Raw genomic sequence first — 22173 nt, forward strand, 5'->3', positions numbered from 1 at the left:
TGCAAAACAATCCTTCCACAAAGCGTTCAACCAAAAATAACTCAAAGGGACTGAAGGTAATTAGCTAGTAATCTTAGAGCTGCTTTTCCTTAAGATACCAGAGTATTTTTACATGCAACAATTAATGTCTAGCCACATCAGAAGTACCAAAACAATGTCTATACTGAATGCACAACATGCTAGACCTAACAGAGATTTTAATAACATTTTATCAGCCTCTACAGACTAAATTCAAACATGCATAAAATGTTGTTACTGTTTTTACAGTATTCCCTGAAAAATTTACCTTTAATGTTATTAGTTCAAGTACCACACACAGACAAAATCTGTTATGTATACACATAGTTTCCATATAGTTGTCCCATGTTTACAGTATAATTTTATACTGGGCCTGTCTGGGTACCATACAGTATCAGTCATAAGTACTCATTTCAAAGAATAAACAAATACTCAAAGTTTAAAATTTAAACCATCTACAATTACCCTCTCATTCAGATACCTAAAATACAGAATAATGTCAGAGTATAAAAATGAAAGGTGGGAAGATAACCCTATCGCTCCTAAGTAGAAGTCTTAAACACAAATAAAAAATTTTCACATTCAATACTTTTAACCTAGAAGGTCAAACTGACAATCATAGGGTTACTGTTACTGGAACAGAAGACCAAAACTCCTTCCAATAAAAAAACAAAAAACCCCCCTAAGTTTATTATAAACAAACCTCTGCTTCTGCTGCCAGCTCATATTTGGACTTCTTGCCTGGCATAGTTCGAATAAGATCAAACAGGCCATCCTCATCAATAACTTTTGTCCCTAAAGTTGATGCCTGGAGCAAAAGTAAGAATTGAAAGTCAAGTTAGAAGTTACATAATTCACTTCAGAGTGCTTTCCAGTAAAGACTATGTTTAAGAACACAACACCACAAAGGGTTTTTTATATACACATATACACACACACACACATAAATAAAACCAAAACAAAGCCCTAAAACATTAGGCAACTCTTCCTTTTCAACATACACTTTACTGGTAGTACTGACTCCTTTTGGCAGAGATAATCAAAACCAACAGTTAGTTATGAACAATTCACAGTTGAACTTCACTCAAGCACAGGAACACTCACCTTTTCACATTTAGACTGGCCACAGTCTCGCCCCATAACCAGGTAGTTTGTCTTCTTGCTGACATTGCCAGTTACTTTTCCTCCATAACGTTCAATCAGAGACTTGGCCTCATCTCTTTCAATACACTCCAGAACACCTGTAATTACGAATGTCAGGCCTTCCAAGCAGTTTTCAGCTCCCTGAGAACAAAAGCATTGCAGAAAATGCCATTACCTGATGTAATTGTGCCAAATACCTCTTCACCATAAGCTTTAACCCCCTACTATGTCAAGTACCCTACGAAACTTTAAAAATAAGCCTTTCGTACCTAGCTAATAGTTCTAAAAGTTCAAAAGCCATTAGAAGCAATAGCTACCCAAAAAACTTCACACATTTACCTGACCAATCATACTCAGAACACCCTGTGCTTCAAGCATAGCATGTCAGTCAACTTTAAGACCATAGTAACTATTTTTTATCATCATGACTTCATAAACCAAGTACTTAATTTCTTACTGTATTTCCTTACATTTAGTCACTGTTTTGCATTACACTTCAGCTTTTTTCCAATACAGACTTCCTAACAGAAAAAAATACCAGTTTTAAAACAGTTTAGTTGAAACTTGTTAGATCACTTATAACAGTAAGTTTATGATACACTCCACTTCTACATATAGAATTATGCTGTAGCCAAACTCACCTGAGGTATCTCTTTGGAACCCAGCGCTTTTGGACCCTCGCGATTAAGGAAGCTTCGGTAGGCTTGGTAATTGATTCGCTTCTTTTCAGAGTCCTCAGGACTTACAGACTTGGGCAGGAGGGAAAAAAAACCAAACCATATTACACGTATAAAACCAAAAAAATAAACTCAAGCATCACAGTTTAAGACATCTTTAGGCACCAAAGGAAAAGTAAGTTCTAACACTTGTTGTTAATCTATTAACATGCAATATGAAAGCTTGCTCTGGTTTTGGTGCTCCTGTTTTGAGGTATTTTTTGTCGTTCTTTTCAAAAAGATTTCAAAAACCTTACCTGAGAGTTTAAAAATAGGTACCCATTGTTTGTTGTCAAGTTTCTGGAGATTCATCTGTATTCCACATGTAAATGCTCACTTAATTCATAAATTGTGGCTTTAAATTCACATTTTATTTTATTTCAGAATGGTGATCAGGTATAGACAAGAGCTACACTTACATGAAGTTGACTTCATAGCATTTCTACTTTCAAGAGATATTTAAGCTTTTTCATCAGTAAAAAATTATTTAAAACTCACCTCCGAAAAAGTTTGAGTCTCCCTCCCAATTACAACTGTTAAGTGTCAAAATTGGATATTTTTACTTTATGATTAAAAAGTAAGTTTTAAGGTTGCAAACAGCTTCCAGTGTGTTCAATAATTACTGTTACTGAATCAGACAGTTAAAAAAACCCTAAAATACATTCCTACATAATGTATCAATTGTAAAAAATACACTTCAGAAAGAGGAGACTCAGGGAGAGGGGGGTGGGAAATGCCATTTATCATTTTAACAGCAGCACAGATCCACAAGGTCACCATGCTCACATGAATAGTAAGCTTTTACTCACTAGGCGTCAGAATTCCTGCATTCTGAGTTTTTTCAGGAAAGTTAAACATGAAAAAGCACTGAAATGATTTTCAGCATACATGCATACCTTAATGAGCATGACAGAACTCTCAGCTCCTTCACGCATTTAATTTACACTTTTCCAGCTCACTTTTTCCCTATATTTTTACAGTTGCTAGGAACTTAAAGCCTTACTAGAATTCAGATTCTTGAAAATGGCCCAGAAGATTCAAAGCACCAAGTCACAACAGTGACAATAATAAATGAAAACTATTTTCCTGCAAACTCCACCAAGACAACTGAATTAATCTTGACATTTACTCACCTCAGTCTTCTTGGGAGAAATTTTCTCCTTCTTTGGTGTTGTCTTCTCTTCTTTCCCAGGAGAAGTTTTTTCTTTTGATACCAAGCTCTGAGAATCTCTTTCCTTTTCAGCAATCTCTTCTTTTTGTTTCAGAGACACAAGTTTATAATTGGGTTTCAAAGGCAAGGTCTTATCCGTCAGCTCTCTTGCTGTTTTACCATCAGATGATTGTAGGGATAAACAAGCGCCTTCTGAATGTTCAGATTTCATTTGCTGCTTCACAGCGTAATTTGTTGCGTTGCCTGTTGAGTCTGTTGATTTCACTTGAAAGGAGGCAAAGGGAGGAGAGCACATATATAAGAATGCGTCTCATTAACATTTTAAATTGGTGACGTGCTTTCTGCATTCCACATCCTACCTCTTTCTGACTGCTTATATTTTTCCGTCATGTTAGGACTGCTCTTGATGTTCAATACTGTTTGTTCTCCTCCTGAGTCTCTTCGAGCCTAAAAAAACACACAATGCCAAAGTCAGAGATGCATATCCTGAGCTACCATTAAGTCCAGATCTACAAGTTTTCCTACTGTTAAATACAACAGACTGACTGACATCTAACTGATCCAGGCCACAAGTCAGACTACAATCTCTATCAAAGGCAAGCAGATGAGCAAATTCTGCACTCGGCCATGCACATAAATTCCTTAAGTCAAAGGCCAGACAAACTTCCAGGTTACAGTAAACTTCGACCCTAATTGGTTTACTGATTAGTCTAGAAGTACTAATACTTGCTATATTCAAATTAGCAGTCCTAAATTCTAAGAGCCTTGATGTACAACCCAGCAAATATTTTACTGTGCCTTACACCACAAGCTGAGAACTGGTAAGATTCCCACCAATGGGGTTAGTGTCAAAAATATCCCTGCTTGCCCCATCTCTCAAAGCAAGGAGAGTATTCTCCTCCTTCCTTTTCCTTTTTCCCCCATCACTTTTCACCAGCTTCTGTCACTGACTCATTTTACTTGAGCTGGTCCTCCTGAGCCAATGAAGCTGGTCAGGAGCTATAGTTGATCTAAAGCATGAATCTTCAGCAACACATTTCACTCAATTAGAACTAGAACTTAAAATCTCATTTCAACAGAAGCAGATAGCACAAAGATACAATGATGCCTGCTGTCTGACTATGAAGGACACTATTTATTGAGTGAGGAAAATCCAGGAGGAAAGTATGAAATGCAAGGCTGTTACTTTCATGCAAACACTTTCTTACTATTTTTAATGCGTTTGTATGGAAACTTCAAAACAAAGGTTAGATGTCTAAATACATTCCCAGCAGTGCAATTTCTAAAACCTAAAGTTTAAAAATAATTCAACCTTCTTCTTCCGTGGCGTTTCATCCAACATGGCCAAAGTTTTAGCAAATTCTTCATCTTCATGCAGCTGTCTCTCCAGCTGAAAGAGAAAAAAGAAAAAATATTTTTAGGCTCATATCTGACAAGTTTTAATTCTAGTATAATTTTTTAAAACTCTATTTGCTGTTCAAGACAAAAAGTTTATCCAAAATAAGACAGCACATAGCTGGAAAAAGTGCATCCTACCAGAGGCACATGAATTTCTGAAAATACCACTTAAAAATTACTTGTTTCCCCATAAAAGAGAAACTGAAATCTAGTGAGAAAAGTAGAGTTTGGAGTTGTTACATTACAAACATTTATAAGCCTGTATGATCTGTTTTCAAAGAGGTTGTCTGTTTCTTCATTTTTATTGTTGTACATCCTTTTCTTTTAATAAACAATCAAAAATTGAAAGCAGGATCTCACAACCACCAGCTTGCACTGAGATTCAACCTGTTGATTTTAGAAAACTTCCAAAAGCAGTCCTACAAGACAAGCAGGAACAATGCCTGTTAAGTATTATAATGTCTCAATAACAAATGTTTTATTCTTGTTTACCACTAGCAACATATCATATGAAAAAATTTCTGGCAGTTTTGGAAAATTTAACTACCTTAGCCCAGCTCTTGTTGCCAGTTCTGTTTATGGAAACAAATATACTTTAATTTTTTAATATTTCTACTTACACAACTTATTTTCTTTGACAGAAGAACGAGTAAGAACAAATACTGCACATGGAATCCAAGAAAGTTATTTATTAATTGTAAAAAAGAAAGCCAGGTTGGTTTCATTTCTATTTCACCTAACAAAATAACTGTGACATCTACAGTGATAACTGATCAAGTTACTTCTCCTATTCAATAGGGCCCCTTGGGGAAATTTTTTTTCTATTCCTGAATAGCATATATTGTTGCCAATAAATACTGACCGCAGTTTTAACTAAACAAAAAAATGTTTTCATAATTGTCTTGAAGTCCAACATGCCACATTATAAGATTCAAACAGATGACTTTAAAAAACCAGTACGCCACAGGCATTATTTTTACACGCCAATAGCGATGAAATGCATCTATCTTCCCTGTATACAGTGAGAAAGGGGAAGGGCAGCAACTACCAAACGCACATCAGACTCAGGCAGAAATACACCTGAAATGAAGTACATTCCTTTGATCATACATATAGACAATGAGCGTGTTATATGTAAGATCAGTTTAAATGAAAGACAATGCCTTGTTTCTCCTGAAAGATTGTTTAACTTTCTAATAGATTAAAGGTAAATTCATCATACCTCTGGGGAGCTCAAGGACGAGACTAAGCTTTGCATGTACGATATATTTATTTCAAATTATACTCATTATTACCAGTATATACGAAATTATTTTCCCAAAAGCAAGTAAGTAGGTATGACAAATGTACCTTTCCTTCATATAAGCACTGATTCAAACAGGAGAGTTTAACACACACATCTAAGAGCAATTCACATTTTTCTCAACTATAGGAAAACTCAGTTGACTAGTAAAACAAATCATGGATGGTAATGGCTTTTAATTTTTCACTCCAGGGAAGGAGGGGGGACAACACACGACACAAAAGCACCCACACCCAAAAAAACCCACACCACACAAATCCAAAAAAAACCCACAAACTTGAGGAAGCAGAAAGTGAATTCTGTATGAAAAGCAACATTATTATAGACACATCAACTCATCAACTGCACGGGTAAAGAAAGTCTGGATAGACATAAAAAAACCTGTGATATGTTCTATTCATGTAACTGAAATAATGCCCATAAAAATAACTGCATGACTATGTTTGCACACATGTGAAAGAGTTAAGTATACAGATTAATTTTACTACTTATTTATAGCATACATGGAAAGTCCATCTTAACTTCTTAAGGAAAAACAATTTTAAGTTAAACAAACTTGTCTTGGCATAGAGCAGCAAATTTATAGAGCTTTTACCTCCGAATCCTCTTCAAGCTGCAGTTGCCTAGCAATGGCCTCATCATCTAGTGTGCTGTCTCTGCTTTGTGAAGGCTGTATTTAAGAAAAAAAAAGACCAACAGTTCAGTTTCCCCAATACTGTGTAAATTATTATAATCTGTATAGATTCGTTTTGTGTACTTCTAAAAAAAGACTGAAAATGAGACATGCAGCATTTTATTTCTAGCTCTCTAACTTAAACACTATTAAACACAGCTGCTTTCAAGAGATTTTACTATTCAAAATAAAACCATGCTATAATATAAATACCTCATTTCTTCAAACAATGCTGAACATCTCTGAAGCTACCACAGTTGGCCCCCTTGAAAGAAATCAGTAACTACACTGTGAATTTTTAATTTCCTCCAGACATTATTTGGTGCTTTGTTATTCCATGAATGTGTGCCATAAAGCCTGGGAAAACAACCTCATTACCTCTTCCTCCTGCCCTCTGCCCCAAACTATAAGCTATGCTATCCACTCACTAATCGCAGAAAACTACTTAATTTTAAGTCACTTGAGAAGAAGCAAAAGGGAAAATACCACTTTTAACTTTGTTCTATCTCCACAGACATGGAAATGGTACTTTCAACATCTGAGGACTTGATATGCCTGCACATATCATCAGAACTGAACTTGAATGGCCACTAAAAAGTAACTAAGTAGGACAAGCAGTTGAGTACCTCCTTGCAGCCATTAAACTGGCCATTTTGATCTGCTATCAGACCCACGAGCAGTCCTAAAAGGAACATCATCAGTACTCACTTCTTTCCTTTTACTCGCTACCAGTTTCTTTTCGGATCGTTGGACACTACTTGTCCCGAAATAATCAAGTGCCGAGGTGGGAGTCTGTTTCACTGGAGATAATGGTTTACTTTTAGCTCGTGGTTTTACATCTTCCTTTTTTGTTGTAGCTGTTCCTGGACAACCAGTTGCTGACGTCCCATTCTCCTTCGGTTTCAATGAAATTCTTTTATTGACAAAGTCATCTTCTTCATCTAAACATGAAGAGTATTCTATTACTTCTGGTACGTGGAACTTAAGTTCTTACAATGGAACTTTCAAGAGAACTATTTTGGCAGATTACCTCAACTTGCATCCTAAGAAATTACTACAGGCATTATTTGAAAAGTTTTTTGAAAAAAGGCTGAGTTGCATAACACATTGTATTTAGCATCTTTGACAGTACCGTTCAAGTCTGAATAGATTGAGTACTGAAATAAGGACACATAAAATTTGTTATTTATGTTCATACATCACCTCTCATTTAGAGAGGTTCCCAAAGAAAGCCTTCCCTTCTTACATAGGGAAGATGATAAATAGAAAATCTAGGTCACTGAAGTTTGAATCTTCTCCTTAATGCAACATCAGATTGAACAGCACATAAAATGTGAAGTACAAAGCTACGTTCATTTTATTACTTCACAGTATTTATTAACAGAGCAGAAAACATAGGCTTTGTAGACTTGTATATTCTTAAGAATCTCTCAATATTACATTATAAACTGGGGGGAAATATCAGAACATTGTATTTACAAAAAGCTTCTTGAATAAGCTTACTAGGTATTTTTAAAGCACTGCTCATAGCTTTTGAATGTTTTAGTAGAAATACTTTAGCACCATTTTTTACTTTTTTCCTTTTCATCAGAGATTCTACGAGCTATTCTACATCCTCCACATTTCTGCACTTAATCACGCCCTCCTCCCAGTAGAGTCTAAACCATCTCAAAGGAATGCTGCCATTTCACAGAACACAGAAATCAGACAAGAAGTCAGCACACAGAATAGATTTTTCAATTTACAAGGACCAGAAAAAGTGGCATACACAGTCTCATTAAGAATTAGCCCACAGACCCTGAACAAAAACTCAATCTTCCCTTTTAGGACTCTTTTATAACAGCCAGGACATGGCCTTCCCAGCAATGAGAAAGAGAAAGATGGTTTGATGGCCATTTATTCATTCTGGCCCCAGTTAATCAAAGATTACCAGAGACTTCAAAGAGTTGTGTGTCATGTCATGAAGTCGTACCAACGGTAATACAAAATGAAACCCTGTCACTGAAGCATACGAAAATAAACAGATATCACTGTCAAATGATTGGACTAAAATATGACAGCACAGAAGACAAACATCACTGGACGAACTTCTTGATTAGTGATAAAATCACTTTGTAAACTCTTCTAAAAATTCAAAGTGTGCAAGGATTAAGAAGCAAACTGCAAGAAAATCCCCAAAATGAACATCAGACAAAGAAATAATAAAGCACAAAGACTTGAGAGGAACAGAAACGGAGGCAGTCTCATTTGCATGCCTCTAACTGAAGTCTGGTTTTACTTTTCTCAAAATAGAGACGTTTCAAACACTCCCCTCAACATATCATAAACACAGAATGTCCTAAGCATCTGTTTTATAGTTGATCTTAAATTGACAGTATTATCACAAATATATCCATTTTCCAGTCATCACTAATTTAAGCCTCCTTATTTCTTTTTTTGTCACTTCCCTTAAGTTTAGATGATGTCATATGTCATCTATAATTTTTATTATATACTAGAGTATATAACAAGAGTGTTTTACGCACCAGCTGGAACTTTCTGATACTGAACACTTACTAAGCAAAATACAAGTACAAAGGGGGATTCTGACTATTCATGTGAAAGGAAGTTCAGAAAGAAAAATGAAACAAAGATATGTCTGTAAGGGAGAAAATTGGTTCGGCAGTTAAATCAAGAATGTCTAATGATAAAAATATATCTAAAAGAAAGTGGTATTTTTGCCAATTCAATTCACAAAGCAATATATGGAAGAAAAGATTCAAGCCCAGGCCCTCAGCTGCCAGCAGCAAGTTTTATCACAAAGCTAAAAGCTTTATTATTCTCAACACGATTTACTTTCCCTAGGTAGCAGTATATTTCTTACTTCCTTTTAGCTCTATTTAGCAAAACATTACATATCTGGGAGATCTGATTCTTTAGGCTCCTAATTCACAATAGTTTGAGGTCTGAATAGGAGACCGTTTATCTCAAACTTAATTTCAGAAATATTTTTTACTTCTCTTAAATTCTTCAGTTTAACAAGAAAATACATTTACAGAAGTAAAATGTACCTATTACTAGAAATCAACAGTTAATGTAGATGTAATTACATTTATTTGTCTTGGAAAGAAGATACAAATCCTATTCTGACCCCCACTCCCAGATTTTCTTAAGCTAAGGACTGCTCCACACTAGAAGAAAATCTTTACTCATCACTACTGTTATCAGAAAATCTGCATGCAATATTGGTTTTTTTCATTATTCACTCATAACCATTTAACTAACAACAAAAACCAACAGGATATTGCTCTCACTCAAGTAGAAAAAAGCAGAGTAAATATAATTAGGTTTTAATTAAAAAGGATGTGGATTTGAGTCATTTATGATGCCAGTACTATTACCAATAATTAGAGCTTTGCTTTAATTATGTCCTTCCTAGGAACGACAGGATTAGAAACGTTTATTGATTGCAAGCTGCGGCTAAAGGAGGACAAGAGACTCAACAGCACTTATGAACAGTCTAAAAACGTAAGTAAAGGCAGAATGAGAACATGAAAGTGATCATTAGGAAACAAAACCACGCTGATTCTATTAAGTGGGTTTCAAAAGATGCTTTAGGGGACAGATGTTCAGGCTACAGTTTCATCCCAGGTTCAGGAAATTCATAACCACAACACAAATCTTCCTGATCTCCAGTCATTCCCTTTATTTCAAGTACTTAAGAACAACAACTTTCTCAGTAAAACCTTAACGCTTCTTCCTTGAAGCAAACTGCTCATACATGCCTACTGCCACAGCAGTGAACAGCGAAGTTAGGCAGCTGTACACTTTCAACTTCCTTATAAGCATGAAGGTGACTTCATTTACACCTTTGAAAATATCAAGAGTCCTAGTATTGCTGCTGGACTATTGAGGTCAACGTTTCTCAACGCTACCTGTAAAAGGAGAAAGGCATTCTCATTCATAAATGCAAGCCAATAATTTGTGGGGAACAAAAAGTGAAAATTTGGATTTCAGCTTATAAAAATTGTAGATTAACTGCATTCTTACAGCAATTGCGAGGTGAACAGTTGAGATAACCTTACATGGACTTCACAAAGAAAGAAACAGAAATCAGCATTATCATCAACTAGATTACTTCTATGTTGCAAATTCTTTGCACAGTGGAACAAGACTATTCCAAGAGCAGTATATCCTGATTACCTTGACACACACATTTGTTTTTTTCAGGACTAGCTCTGAACTACAACCACAAAATCAAGACCATGTATTCTAGTCAAGTTTTCTGGAAATGAAGTAGATGTGACAAAGATAATCATGTAATTAATAGAACAGACAGGCATGACAACCAGGAGATTACTTTTAATTATTTTAAATGAAAACACTACACATGAAGCAGGGACCTATTACGCCAGACAATGTACAAGGCCAAACTTCCCTAGCAACAAACAAATGATTCTGTGAACTGTTAAATCCTGGGGGGTTAAGAACTATTTCATGACATCAAAGCACAGCTGGCTTTCGGTTTATATACTGTTCTAACAGTAGCACAATTAGGTTAATAAACTAATGCCTGCAGCCCAGCTGTAACTGTTTGTTACTCCTCACCCATTCTCAATAGGCTTTTGCCCACCGATTAGAGACAACATGTGCAGTTGTTCCCTAACTAAGCCCTATCAAAATTACCTAGGTTGTTTTAAATATTTGTTTAAATTCAGACCATTTTAAAAGGCTCAGGTTCAGGAATTACCTCAGCCAATCTAAAAAGAGAGAAATCTATTGCAGGAAGGGACAATGGCAACAAGCAGCATAAGACAGATCCTCAAATGGTCTTCAGAACAACATATTTTATTCATCTTCATTTACTATTTCTGTATTGTTGTGTTCCCCATCAGTATACAACTTAATTCCCTGTTTCCTATTCTGTTTAGAATGCAATTTCTTTAAGATAGAGACAACTTCTTACTATGACATTATAAAACCAACCCCAAATATAGGCAGGGCATCCACAGGTTACAAATAACTTGTACTTATCCTGATAAATGTTTGTTAAATTGGTGTTTGTAAACTACTACATAAGGATTTCTATAGGAGCTAAAGGGCTATATCCTATGCTAAAGTCATTAAATCTACATTACGTGTATAAAATGACAGTATGCTGTGCATTCTTCAGTTTCAATGGCACCGCATTTGCACAAGTACTTAAAGCAGTTCCTGCCCTTTAGTCTAGAGCAGCAAGTACTGCTGTCCAAGCTAAAGTTGAAGGTGGAGAAAATAGTGTCTCTATGAAAAAGAAGTTATTTTATCAGGTTTTGATTATTTTAAATATGCATTGGTCACCATTCAACAGATCCAGCATTTATTTGGAAGGGCTGAGTTTTATATTCACCTTTTCTTAAAGTAAATTGTTAAGATGATAAAGATAACCACAACTTCTCAAAAAAGCCAGCCAGCCTATTCAAACTCAATTCCTGTAATTCTTTCCAAAAAAGAACAGATGCTATGCATGACTAGCAAAGTGCTTTTTTTTTTTTTCCATCTTCCCCTGCATTTAAAAACACAGTAGTTGCAACCAACATTTCAAAAACTGGTCTGTACAGACATTTAGATATTTTTCTGTCATTTCTCAACAAGCTAATTGATTTTAGATGTACTACAAACATGCACTTTAAACCATAATTGCTAACATTTTGCCTTTATTGACATGTCAAGGTTCCATGCTGTTACAAAAATATAAAGCTTACCAGAACCATTCCAGCTTTACTGCTGGAATCAAACTTACATGAGGATTTTCCAGTTACCAAAAATCATTTCAAGAAGTTGCCTCTGTCATATTTTTCACTTTAAAGGAAAAAGGTTCTAGGATCTAAAACCGCAAAGCAATAACTGCCATGTCTAATTGTAATTATACACTTCAGTGCCCAGACTACACAGTCCAATTTGATACTCTTTTGTCCTCTACATACTAAATAACATTCTTACACAAATATGTATACTTATACTTTTTAATCTTTAAAAAGAAGTTTTGGGTGCATTGCAGTATGAGACAGCTGAAAATATTTAAACTGAAGAAAATTATCTTCATCTGCAAAGCTGTCAATTATAGCAACACATTACAAATGAAATACACTTGCCATAGAAACTGCTGTATTACCTTAGCATGCAATTAGAAGTTATCAGTCCATTAACTCTTTCCAGTTTATTCCAGAGTTTTATTCACTTGAACTGGTTACTTCCTCAATAATAGCAGCCTTATCATTTCACAAAAGCAGATCTGAATCCTCATCATACAATGAAACTTCGTATTCTAGTTTAGTTGCCTAAGGTTTACTGTGTGATAGGAACATTCAGTAAAGCCAAATGAATCATTAGAAAATGGGAAAAAAATAACTTGAAAAAAAATCCAAATATAAATGTGTTCATTTGTTCCAGCTGCAGTTCAGGCAGCTCAACTTACTGAGCCACTCAGGACAGTGTTCTGTTTCAGGCAAAATGCACCAGCCTAGCAAAAAAAAAAAAAAAAAAAAATCCTCTTTTATATTTTAAACTAATCCAGCAGATTAAGCAAGTCATTTATAAATAAATAGAAATTAAGAATTACAGTAACAGAAAATTCATACAGGGAAGTGGGAACGAGGGAACTTCACCTGCCCAATTTTAGCATTGAAATGCAATATATTGAATGGTTAAGTTTATGATATTTCTAAGCAAAGGTCATTTGTGCAAGTATTGAAAAAAATTAAATTGAGAACCTCTCCACAGCAATGTGAACTGCAAGAACTTTTCAATATTTTTTAAAAAAAACATTGTATATACTTAAGTGCAAAAATTTTCACATGCTTCATTAAAATAATTTAAAACATGAAAAAAATCTGGAGGAAAAAATATTTCCTACATCTTAAAAATCTAAGTAATGAAAAATTAAGAAGTTTTAACATTATAGGTGCACCACATAATACCTATACCATTTAAAAAAACCCCAATATATTAATGTGAACTCTGAACCATAACTGGCATTAAAAAAAAACCACCAAGGCTACCTGCAAAGAATTTACTTGTATCCATACTACTTGTATCCATACTGCCTACGATAACAGTATATGAATTACTGATACAGTAAAGAACAATGCATTGCTTTTTTTCAATGGCATAGTGATTTTGTAAACAGGAATAACCTTCATTGGTCAGTATTTTTATAAAGTTTTACTCCAAACATTACCACCTCTGTGTTACGATCTTAGGTCCTACCTTAAAAATGTGCTGCCTTATGTAGGACATACAGCACAGAAAAATACAATTCATTTGCACTTACAGGACTAAAAACATTAATTTTTTAATGTTTAACTAGATTTTAATCTACCTAATTTTCAACTAGGTTCACAAGTCATGCTGGAGATAGAAATGAAAAAAGACATTAACTGATTGAAAAGGAAAACTTTGTTCCCTACACTGTGATTTCCATGGTACTATTCTAAATGCTCTCCTTTTGAGATGTCAGTTTCTACTTCCCTCTACTACCTGCCGTGTCATGACTATTAACGTCACCTTGTGCTTATGCACACATAAATACCCAGCAAAACATACCTCTTGTGTTTCACCACACTGATGGCGTAAAGAACAAAAGTATCAGTCTGAGAAAAATAGAACTCAGTTGGAAAAATAACATAGATGCACAAAGATTAGACACGCCACACTGAAGAAATACAATTCAATTCCATGAAATGCAAAATGTAAACACCCACGGTACTTAATATATTTAAAACATGTGCATACTTCTCTGTATTTCTGTAATAAAAGAAAAAAAAACAGCCTGCATATGTGCAATTCACTGCTAGCTCACAGCAAGAAGGACATTAATTTTTTTTCATTTTACTGTTAGGCATGTGCAAAAATTCAACTGAAACACTAAAGAGAAAGAAAACCCAATAAAGGTGCTTGTTACAGTCATAGAAGAACATAATGTTTACAAGAACAGGTATCTCCACAGAACTATGAGGCAATCAGATTAACACTGGATGAAGGATACCATCTCAGTTCCTTAATTTAAAATAGATTTACTACACTTATCCAAGGTAACTTCTGCATTCTGCTATCAAAAAAAGGAGACTTTACTTCATACTGCTTTCCAGGGGAAGAAAAGGATTAAAAAGCATTAGCTCCAGCATCCAAATTAAATGGCAGAATTATTCATTTCATCTTAGACTATAATGTAGAGTAACAGCACATAGAGCTGCCAATGCAGCTCACATGTCCAGTTTGCTACATGCCTGAAGTTTTTATTTTTATAAAAAGTGGTATTTTATGCCATTATATTTCCCACTAAAATCAATACACATTGAAAACCCAAACACTGACAATTCTATTTAAAAAACAAAAAACACCACACAAAAACATTTCCACTTGGGAAAAACAGTTTCCTTTTCTAAACAGATTAAAAAGTAGTTTGGGCTTTAAAATACTGAGTCGACAGAATAAATAACTTTCACACAGAAGCCATTTTTCAAAGAAGGAACAAGCATGAAGTACATATGAAAATTATATTTCCAGAAAGTTTCCTCAAAATAAATTGACAATTACAACAATAATTTTGCAATCCAAACATATCAAGTGAACAGCGCAATACTACAGCTAACCAACTGCTTGACCAGAACATCTTCTAACACACGTCCAAAAAGTAGCAAAAGATGACAATGTGCTTGTAAAAATCAGCACAACATGCCCCTTACTAAAATTTTCAAATGTAACAGCAATTGTTACAGAGATTAAACCGTAGTGAATTTAATTCATGTCCTGCCATGTTTGAAATACAGGCTGACAAAGCAATCCTAATTACTCTGTCTTCTGATAAATGATCCTACTAAATTTTTATTCAAAGTTACCACATTGCTATTACCCTAGATTCTGCAGAGAAATGAAAAGAAGACCACCTCAATTTTACTTCATCCACGCCTCTGGTTGCCATTTACTCCCCTGTTCAGGGAGGCAACTGCAAATCAAAGCAGCCAAATACTGTCATACATTTACTGTGTTTATAGAACACTCCTCTTAGGAGTTTGAGGACAATAGTACATTTACCATTACATGACCCTTGCAGTTGTACTGTTGGTATTCCCAAACCAAATTAATTTTAATAGGGATTGCTCCTAAATACCTTTTACATTGTCCTCTGCAACACCAGTTCCTGCTTCTCCATAGAATTTCTGCCAGAATCTATACTCTCATTACTCAAGTACATTTCAAGTCAAACGCCCTTAAGGTTCAACTACATATTCTCTACTAATCTTTGCAATATGCAAGAGACGAAGGCAATTGCTACACATGCATAATTACCTCTAGATGATGTATATGAAAGACTAGTTATTCACTAAAAGTGAAGTCACAGTTCCTGCCGAATAACCACCTGTGATGAAACCACATAAGGTTCAACACATAATAACAGGTCATTTTCTACAAACAAAGCTCAAGATTCCATACTTCATTAAACAGTGAAAGTGTTATTTTAATGAGTACAACAAACATTTGGACTTTTTCCCAATCCACTAAGACTGTTCTATCAGCAAAAGAAGGCTCTTTCCCTTATTACCTGCTAGAATAACTTCACTTTATCTTTGGCCATCAGTAAACTAAATACTTATTTAAATTAAATTTGTTTCAATAATAACAAAGTATTTGATAGAATTATAAAGAGCAACTATTCTTTTTTTTTCCTTTTTTAAAAAAGGCCACTTCACAAGTTAATAAGAAACAAAGCAACACAATAATCAATTCACTCTTACACAAACTAAAAAATTAACTCCCCCAATGTTTTTCACACAAGCTGTTTCCCACATAGTTATATAGAAGAGCTGAAAAGAAATTTAAGAAACAAAAGAAAGTTTCAAATTATATTGAAAAATAGGTTGAGGCAATTAAATACCAAGCTTCTACTGACTACCTGATGCCAGTAGGCTCTTTCAAATACATTGCCAGAGACAGAACCCTTGAGAATAAGATTCTGACTTTTGACCAAGTCCAACAAGGGTATTCTTAAGTTGTCAGCTGCATAACACTAAAAATAAAAAAAGGACAAATGCCTACAAATTTCATCAGGATGTTTTCTATCTACTATTTTTATATTTTTATTCTTGTAAAACATGTTTATCTCAAGCCATGATCTGTATCAATATCATTAAAATACACTCAGCTTGACAGATCATTAAGCTGAAGAAACAATTTATACTGATTAAATATAAACAAAATTCAAGTGTTAAGTCTCAAGGTTATAAAGGCATTGTTTTAGTCATAGACCATTAAGTCAACCTTGTGTGTACTAGTAAAGAACTCCAGGAGACAAATACAGAAGACCAGATAGTTACTGCCTCAGCTGAGCTCAGACCAGATGTAGTTTAAGTACATCTAACCACAGCAGCAACTGACAAAAAGCATAAGACTTTCTCACTTCAAGCCTAAGTTATAGTAAGTACAGAGAGATGCATCACAAACTATAAGAAATACCTTTGTGACCAAGATGTGTCCTAGTGTTGCAATTCTCAGGAAATTCTACAGCTTCTGTTGCACAGTTGCTCAGTGTATGGTAACCAGTATCTGGTATCAAATACCTAAATTTATCTGCGTTATAACAGATCAGTGTGATATTACAATAGATGCAGTGTAGAAAGAGACCTTTATGTTTTAAAAGAAAATCAGAAAAGAATGAACCTAACATGACAAAATATCTAAGTTGGGAAGCTATCAGCTCTGAACAACAGACCTTTCAAAAAGCTTCTAATTTACCAAATTAACAGAGACATAGATGTTTCCAATATATGTCATTCAGTAAGACAGGAATCAAATCCATCATATCATCAGAATCTTAATAACCGAATTCTTTCAGCCCACATATAGTCTTAATCTTTACTTAAGTGCCACTAGCAGACCTCTTAATAAAAATGGAATAAGAGAACAACCAACCAGTAGTAAAAGCAGCCCTGAAGTTGCAAGCACGCACATGTATTTCAAATGTATTAAAACCCCTACACAACTCTACATAAAAAATGCACATGCATACATGCTAGCCAACTATTCTCAGATGCTAGAAGTGTTAAAAGTCCACCTTAAAGAAGTACTGAAACATTAAGATAATATTGGAAGATCTGCTCATTTTCATTCACGACGCATTTTTACAGGATTCACAAAACCTGAGTATTTTGCCCTATACTGGTAGCATAGCTTTAAGGATGCTTGATTCACAAATAAGACTGAGTCCACATAAACTGATGTTCACCTGTCAAACTGTAGTAGCTAATGCCACTGAAACTTTTCCATAACATCTCAAATTTAGTAGAGGAAAATACACAATATGAATTAAGTAACTGGAAACAAAACTGCTTTATGATAGAATTAAGAACAGGGAGGGGAAGAGAAGACAGACAGACAGACACAGCAGAAAATCACGATCAGTCTTCTGTTTTGAAGCTGGGAAGGAAACATATTTAATGAGAATTCTGCAGGATGAAACTTCCATAACAGCAGATGAACATCTGCCCTGTAAACTTACAATCAAACTCCTCTTGAGAGCACCAAGGTCAAGAATCCCATAAAAAGCAACTCTGAAAGCAGTACTAAGGAAGAACAAGCATGCAAACAATGAAAAATTAACACATACGACTTCAATCAGAATTTACCCTTATCTGTTCAGGTGAATGGTACTCATGGCTTGAGTTTAAGATTCTGTTTTTAGTTTAACTATATAGCTTCTAAGGAAATCGAAATCTAAAAAAAAAAAAAAAACCAACCCTCTGCTAAGAACTTAGCAGCTAATCACTATCACAATTTTTTTTCAGAAGGCTACAGGAGACCTGACAATGATCAAGAATGCTTAATTATACTCACTCCTTTCCCCAAGAGCAAAAATAGCTCCAGAACTCAGAAAGCTGAAATCCAAGACTGAGAAGTATGGTATAGTATGGTCTATATAAGGTATAATGCAAGTTTTTGTTACGATTTTTTTTCTCCAATTCCAGTTCTTCCTTAAAAGTCTAATAGACAAATAATGGGTTTTTTCCAAAACAATTGTTTGTGCTGATAAGGAAGTAAAGAAAAAAAAACAAGAACTTTTGCAGTCACTCAACATACTAGGCAGAGATTAAAGACAAGGAAAGTCATATACCAAGTAAAAATCCAGTTTTCAAACCTATTTATGGTAACCAACAGTCACTTCACAAAGTGACTGTTAGTGAACAGTTTAACTATATTAAAAATACTTCCTTTACTTAAATCCTTCCCCCAAATCTAAGGAATACCCTTCAACAGCGAAGTGTTAGCTTATGAAATCATATGCCCATCTAAACCTAAACTCCTACCCAACATCACCTCAGTTCTACCCAGCTCCTGACTTTACAATACTTGAGGCTAAACTTCTAAAGTACTTCTGGTTAGCTTGTTTAAGGAGAACATAATTTGTCTTCCTTAATTAAGTTTTATGGTCATATTTAAGAGTGTATAAGTCAAACAATGCATCCCGTTTGTAACATGATCCATCCCACTACAACTGAACATATAATGATATATTTTTTCCATTACCTGTCTCTGAAATATAAACAACAGGATCCTGCTTTAGAACTTTATGAAGTTTTGAAGGAGCTGCTTTTTTCTCAGATGGCTGCTTGGATTTTTTCACTGACTGCATCTCCTCTTCTGAATCTGTATTTTAACCACAACACAAATGTGTATTTCCTCCACATACATACAGGCTTTAAGTAATAGATCACCTACCATTAGTTAATGGGGATTCATATATATTGAACTGAGAAAAAGATAACATATGGAAGATCAGAGCACAGCTTCATTTTTCTCCATCAGCTAATAGCCTAGCCATCATTTATTCCAGCACATACATGACTAAATGAAAATTCAGTAGAACTCAGTCTAGAGAGTTTTTTGTTTACATAACAAGAAATATTGTTACTTTTTTTATATACAGGCATAGCCTGTTTTATACAGACTATGCCTGTATAAAAACCTTTCTGAAAAGGAATGCAACTGTCAAGAGTAGGACATCAGATTACTAAAAAAAAAAAAAAAACAAAACAAACCACCAACCAAATAAAAAAGCCCACAAAAAGCAGCTAAGAGAACTGGGGTTGTTTAGTCTGGAGAAAAGGAGGCCGAGGGGAGAGACATCACTGCCCTCTACAACTCCCTGAAAGGAGGCTGCAGAGAGCTGGGGATGAGTCTCTTTAACCAAGTAACAAGCAATAGGACAAGAGGGAATGGCCTCAAGTTGTACCAGGGAAGGTTTAGACTGGATATTAGGAAGCATTTCTTTACAGAAGGGGTTGTTAGGCATTGGAATGGGCTGCTCAGGGAGGTGGTGGAGTCCCCATCCCTGGAGGTGTTTAAGAGTTGGATAGACATAGCGCTGAGGGATCTGGTGTAGTTGGGAATTGTCAGTGTTAGGTTAATGGTTGGGCTAGGTGATCTTCAAGGTCTTTTCCAACCTTGATGATTCTGTGATTCTGTGAAAAAACCCACCACAACAAACTTTCAACATAGATTCATTAGCCTGATTAATTTGATACTGTATGCTGGTGTATTCCACATCACCTACTCCAAAAGCTAACAACAGGCTAAAACAGATCACTGAGGTAGTACTCTTGATTTTTCAGAACTTGCAGACTGCTATTCACCTCACCAACTGTTCTCTATATCCCAAAAATTGTCAAGATACCAGGATTATGAATCCTGACATCCAAATAAGCAAGCAAGACAAACTGAAGAAGCAAAGATCACTAGCAGGTGTAACAGAGGACTACCCTTCAGTGACTTTTTCAGCGATAAACACTAATATATATTGTAATTATTTAAAAAAAAAAAACCCACACATACTTTTCCATCTTCAAGTCAAGAACTTAAGAGTACTACTATTTGTCTTTTGCTCTTCTACTACCAATGGGCTAGGATTTGCAAAATCTCCAGACAGTATCAGCACTTCAAATGTAGCAGTTAATATATTACTTTTGTACTGTATCTTTTAATGCAAAAATATTTCTACTGCTATTCTTCACTGCTAAACAGGACTGTTTACAGGACAGTTTATCTGGAGATATGAACACATTTTTATATGTAAAACCACTATTCTGATGAATGTTTGGGATCATTTTTCTTCTGAGACAAGCAAGCTGCTATTGTTAAGAAGATTGCTTCTAAAAATTCAAGCTGAAGTCTTCAGTAGGAGTCAAAAATGGTAAAAACTCCTTCAATCTTTTCTACAGATTCACAACAAATATTCAAGATTCAGAACCCAATCAGAGAGGGATTAAATGACATAGCTCAAAAAGATTAAACTAGAAATTTCAAGTCTTTAAATTAAGCTAACTTGACAAGCAAGTGTTCACAGTTTGTTTTTGTTTGAGGGGGGATGTGCTTTCTGTTGTTTGGGGTTTTTTTAAGATATAAGTGCTATAAAAGGAATTTCCTTTTTTATAATATTCCAAAGAAGAATTTTAGAATGTAATAGCAGTGCTTTAAATTATATTCTGTGTGTTCCATACTGTTAATTTAAAACTATGGGATGAACATTTACAAGATTTTTTTAAGTGAAAGACACATATACAAACACAAGTTAGCCTTTTAAAACAATCTCCTATATTCATGCAATGCACAGAAATGTGGAATTATAGCATATAAACAGCTTCCTGTACCCATCGTAGGATGTTACTTATCCTTAAGAGAATAGGAAACCTAAAACTCCCCACAATTTATATATGTCTTCATAACAAAAAAAAAGTTCTGGAATTTTGATAGAATTTAGTATCTGAACCTTTTTTTTGTGGGTTTTTTTTTGTGGGTTTGTTTTTTGGTTGGTTGGGTTTTTTAACAGATATTTTGTTAAAAGTTACTTTGCACTGTATATTACACGCATGGCACACGCTGCACTCAAATACAGCTATCCAGATAACTACCGCAAAAAATGTTTTTAATTGCATTTACTAAAAAAAACAACCAACCACAGCCTTCTTCCAGGTATACTATTTACCTAATTGACCTTGAATGCTAATGCAAAAGACAAAAAGGAGCAATCAGAAACAACTGTGAACACTACCTGAATCGTAGATTACTCTTTTTTTCTTGTTTGTCCGCTTTGGTTTGGAATCATCTTCACTGGGTGAATTACTCACCTAAGAGTAACAGCCCATTAGTTCAACCAGTTCTTCAAGCTTTTACTCAGTTACACATTCAAATAGATGAATTTCAACCAAATTGTAACAGAAATTATTTATTTTCCAGTATTGTATTTATGAACAGTCTTAAGCTAACTCACAAGCAGGAGGGGGAAAGGTGCAGGACAGAGGAAATAAGGAAGAAACTGCAGCAGTAAAGCTAAATGTGCTCCAAGCAAACCACAGATGATTATGTTGAGAATAAATATTCAAATTTAATGTGGATTAAAGTAAATCAAACAGATTTTCAAGTACTTCCAACTTTTAATCCAAAAAAGAAACTGCATGGTCCCACCAGAAATCAAGGTGGTGCAGGCCTGTAAGTCATTTGTATGGAATTCAGCTTTCACTTTTGGTCCCATTATGGATATGGCTTTGCTGTAAACACCAGAATTCAGCACAATTTCAGACTAAAATATAGCCAACTGAAAAAATAAAAAAAGCGTATGCAACAGTTGAAGCTAGACTGATTTCCTATTCAGTGTCCCAGTTGCTTGCAGCTTTCCCTCTCACCTGTTAAGCAGTGCAACTACCTAAGAGATTGTAGTAATGGTCACAGTCAACAAATGTTT

General features: G+C 34.9%; 1 protein-coding gene across 2 annotated transcripts in view; it reads right to left on the reverse strand.

Moving 5' to 3' along the window:
- The window catches only part of RFC1 (replication factor C subunit 1), a 42432-nt gene that overhangs the window by 12025 nt on the left and 8234 nt on the right, over window positions 1–22173 (reverse strand). The window contains exons 3-12 of one of the 2 annotated variants that reach the window (XM_074904671.1): window positions 21484–21559; window positions 18963–19082; window positions 7131–7363; window positions 6345–6419; window positions 4361–4438; window positions 3408–3495; window positions 3011–3312; window positions 1803–1910; window positions 1123–1302; window positions 722–826 (exon numbers count right to left, since the gene is read on the reverse strand). In XM_074904671.1, the coding sequence (XP_074760772.1) occupies window positions 722–826; window positions 1123–1302; window positions 1803–1910; window positions 3011–3312; window positions 3408–3495; window positions 4361–4438; window positions 6345–6419; window positions 7131–7363; window positions 18963–19082; window positions 21484–21559 (1365 nt within the window). The remainder of the gene's footprint in view (window positions 1–721; window positions 827–1122; window positions 1303–1802; window positions 1911–3010; window positions 3313–3407; window positions 3496–4360; window positions 4439–6344; window positions 6420–7130; window positions 7364–18962; window positions 19083–21483; window positions 21560–22173) is intronic. The other variant, XM_074904672.1, reaches the window with a different exon arrangement.

Source organism: Athene noctua, chromosome 4 (assembly GCF_965140245.1).
Source record: "Athene noctua chromosome 4, bAthNoc1.hap1.1, whole genome shotgun sequence".
Classification (NCBI taxonomy): domain Eukaryota; kingdom Metazoa; phylum Chordata; class Aves; order Strigiformes; family Strigidae; genus Athene; species Athene noctua.